This window comes from Apis dorsata, unplaced genomic scaffold (assembly GCF_000469605.1).
Source record: "Apis dorsata unplaced genomic scaffold, Apis dorsata 1.3 scaffold_58, whole genome shotgun sequence".
In the NCBI taxonomy this organism is placed as follows: domain Eukaryota; kingdom Metazoa; phylum Arthropoda; class Insecta; order Hymenoptera; family Apidae; genus Apis; species Apis dorsata.
In genome coordinates, this window is record NW_006263358.1 from 283,359 (window position 1) to 284,345 (window position 987).

General features: G+C 43.6%; 2 protein-coding genes across 12 annotated transcripts in view; one reads left to right on the top strand and one right to left on the bottom strand.

Moving 5' to 3' along the window:
• LOC102674514 (basement membrane-specific heparan sulfate proteoglycan core protein-like) overlaps positions 1-987 on the top strand; it is a 126,848-nt gene that overhangs the window by 25,341 nt on the left and 100,520 nt on the right. The gene's annotated exons all lie outside the window — the stretch shown is intronic.
• LOC116186810 overlaps positions 1-987 on the bottom strand; it is a 9,101-nt gene that overhangs the window by 4,655 nt on the left and 3,459 nt on the right. For 4 of the 6 annotated variants that reach the window (XM_031515203.1, XM_031515200.1, XM_031515202.1 and 1 more), the window contains exon 2: positions 46-303. In XM_031515203.1, coding sequence (XP_031371063.1) covers positions 46-297 — 252 coding nt within the window. In that variant the 5' untranslated portion in view covers positions 298-303. The remainder of the gene's footprint in view (positions 1-45; positions 304-987) is intronic. The other 2 variants (XM_031515199.1, XM_031515201.1) reach the window with 1 other exon arrangement.

Genomic DNA, 987 nt, shown 5'->3' on the forward strand with positions numbered 1-987 from the left:
GTCGAAGGTAAATCGTTTTTGAAATTGCCCCGTAAAAATATTTACCGCTTCCTTTCGTAGATCCTCCTCCAACGGCTCGAACTTGCACACGATCGACGTCTCCTTATTGACCCTGGTCTTGCCCTCCTTCTGCGTGTATTTCACGGTCACCCTATACATATCGCTGGCATAATTGTCACCTTTGCTGGTCGCCGGTTTCACCGATATATTCGTTACATTGATGCTGGTGTCGTACTCGTTGTACTGGAGGACCCTTTGCACGAATTCGTTATTTAACCATTCCAATTTATCGACCATTTTTCTCTGAAAAATTGGAGAATCCAAATTGGAGAATTTCCACGAAATAAATCGTCGCGTCTTCGTCAAGTACGCGGGCCAGGGAATTCTTTAAACGATTCTTTATAGCAAACTTATTCTTCACCGTCAGATTTATCACCCTCTTCTTTTCCTTCCCTTTTCTTCATTTCCTTTCGACGTTTCTACCTCTTTCTCTTTTCTCTCCCTTACTCTCGACTACACACGCACACCCACATACACATACACACACAGAGGTATTATCTTCACAGATTCGTCTTCTATCCTCCCGATCCCCTTCGATTCTTTGATATTCACGGGAATCGTTTCTCGCGTTTTCGAGATTTCTGTTTCAATTAGAAACGTAATGGAACGAGGCGTCTTTCTTTTCGTTCCGCCTTCTCACTTCCTTTTTTCGGCGCCACGTTTCATCGCTCCAGATTCGAGATTCGAGATTCGAGATTCGAGATTCGAAACGCGGTATTTTAAAGAAATTTACGACTCGTATCTCCTCTGGGAACGGGAACGAAGGAACGCGTCTTTTTTCTCTTTTCGTCTCGAACAAGGACGATCGTCGACGAGAAGGGAAATTTTCGTGGGAAGCGAGAACGGCGGAAAGATTTGAATCGAAAGTGCGAGGGAACTCTTTTCCTTTTTTTCTTTTTTTTTTTTTTAATGGCGGGAAAGGATGGA